Source organism: Helianthus annuus, chromosome 10 (assembly GCF_002127325.2).
Source record: "Helianthus annuus cultivar XRQ/B chromosome 10, HanXRQr2.0-SUNRISE, whole genome shotgun sequence".
NCBI lineage: Eukaryota > Viridiplantae > Streptophyta > Magnoliopsida > Asterales > Asteraceae > Helianthus > Helianthus annuus.
Window position 1 is genome coordinate 61432748 of NC_035442.2, and position 1818 is coordinate 61434565.

A 1818-nucleotide genomic window follows, 5' to 3' on the forward strand; every position below is an offset into this window, starting at 1 on the left:
TAATAACAGTTTTTACAATATATTGCTAAGCATATTGATTAGGATATTTCCATAAGATAACAATACAAAATTTTTGCAAAGCTAAGATTTATACTAAGAGAGACGGAATATAATAGCAAGAAAAATGAAAGATGAAATTATTCTTGAAACAATCAATACTAGTTGATAACCGAAGGTTTCATCCTGAAACCCAGGACCCATCCACCTTCGGCTATCAAATTGTTTCAATACAAAAATGAAAATTGCTCATAAAATAGTTCAAACAATTTAAAGGAAATAAACTTTAGGGGGCAGTATCTTCTTCGTCCATAATGATTCCAGCAGCATCCATCTTGGGATCCTCCTCAGCATCCTTCTCAGTATGGGTTGCTTTTTCAACTGCTTTGGAAGATTCAGCGATAGCTGGTTTAGAAGAAGTGCCGCCAAGGTTCTTTAGCTTGGTCTCCCAAGCACCGACGTCCCAAGAAGGGCATTCATAACCTAATGCTTTGGCTTCATGGGCCATCTTCAACCTGGCTTGGAGAAGAGAAATAACGACGGAACTCTTAAGGTTTTCCCGGTAGCTGACCATATCCTGTTCATGTTGCATATGGACAGCTTCAAGATCGGCCTGGGCTTGAAGAGTAGCTCTGTTGAGAGCAGTCTGGTGTTCTTGAGTCATAGCTTTGAATTTCTCCTCGTAATGACGGGATTTGGCGGCTGCAATCATGCCTTGATCAGAGATTGTGATTTCTGCTTCCTTTAGCTTGGATTCAAGCGTCTTGTTAAGCCTGCAGGATTCTTGATATAGGTGAACCAGACGCTCAAGACCCTGCGAAGGTAAGAGGACAGGTACTAATAAATCTTTGTAAATGATGTAAGCCGCAGGATATAATATGAGAATACTAACCTGGTTAAGAAAGGAAGTCATAAACCCGCTAGCTTCAATGAACCCGTGCTTCTCATAAGGAAAGGTGTCAGAAATGACAGGGGAATCAGGCTCCTTCGTTTTGCGGGAACTTGAACTCCGGGGCTTGGTAGCCGGTGAAGGTTTGGGAATAATGATGGCTTTGGAGCTGCTGGGTTTGGATGAGGCTGTGGCCTTGGGACTAGGTTCCTTCTTGACCTGAACCTGATCAGAATAACTGTCCAACTCGTCAAGGTCAAAGACTTCAGGGATCTTGGCCGGTGCTGCATAAAGGGAAAAGTTTTACATCATTATTACTCTTCATTTTATTATACTGTGTTAGCTAATTATTTTAAAAGTAATCCTTACCAGACATTTCAGATGACGAGTATTGACTGGAACTCGGGACGTGTGTGGTGAAGGTCCTGTCTATTGCAGGTAATCGGTAAACAGTGTTGACTCTTTCCTCTGATTCGACGGTAGGGGGAGCTACTTCCTTGAAATTCACTGCATAGGGATAAAAAAGAAGGATATTAGTAGAAGATAAAAACCAAACGGTCCATGAGAATATTTATAACCCTACCGGTGGTTAACCACTCCACCGGAAGATTGGCACCCTCAGCAATGGAGTCTCGTTTGACAAAGAAAAACTTGCATTGCCATCCGTCTTCGTTTTTGGTGGCTTTAAGAATAAGGGGTTTGCTAGAGGTCGAGAAAAGCAAGAACCGGCTAGAGCCGTGAGATCGGAGGCGATAAGCAATAGGCAAATCCTCGATGCAGAGGTCGGGGCAATGAAGGTTTTTGATTTGGTTAAGTACAATTAATACTCTTTAAACCATGGGCATGGTTTGAGCAAAAGGGATGCCGGTGGTTCGAAAGAATTGCATCATGAATTCAGGAAAAGGGTATCGAAGACCTAGCGAAAAAGGATA

The 1818-nt window shown here is 42.2% G+C and overlaps 1 protein-coding gene across 1 annotated transcript; it reads right to left on the reverse strand.

The window, feature by feature from the left end:
* Nucleotides 1–283: 283 nt before the first annotated feature.
* On the reverse strand, nt 284–1126 carry LOC110882277. The gene is made up of 2 exons (XM_022130342.2): nt 890–1126; nt 284–811 (listed from the first exon to the last, which is right to left on the reverse strand). Exons 1-2 carry the CDS (start codon nt 908–910, stop codon nt 284–286), a joined length of 549 nt encoding a protein of 182 aa, XP_021986034.1. The 5' UTR covers nt 911–1126.
* Nucleotides 1127–1818: the final 692 nt, after the last annotated feature.

Coding starts and splice junctions, on each gene's coding strand:
- LOC110882277 (XM_022130342.2), bottom strand. CDS start 910: ATGACTTCCTTTCTTAACCAG. Junction 812..889: donor TGACTTCCTTTCTTAACCAG/GTTAGTATTCTC, acceptor TTACCTTCGCAG/GGTCTTGAGCGTCTGGTTCA.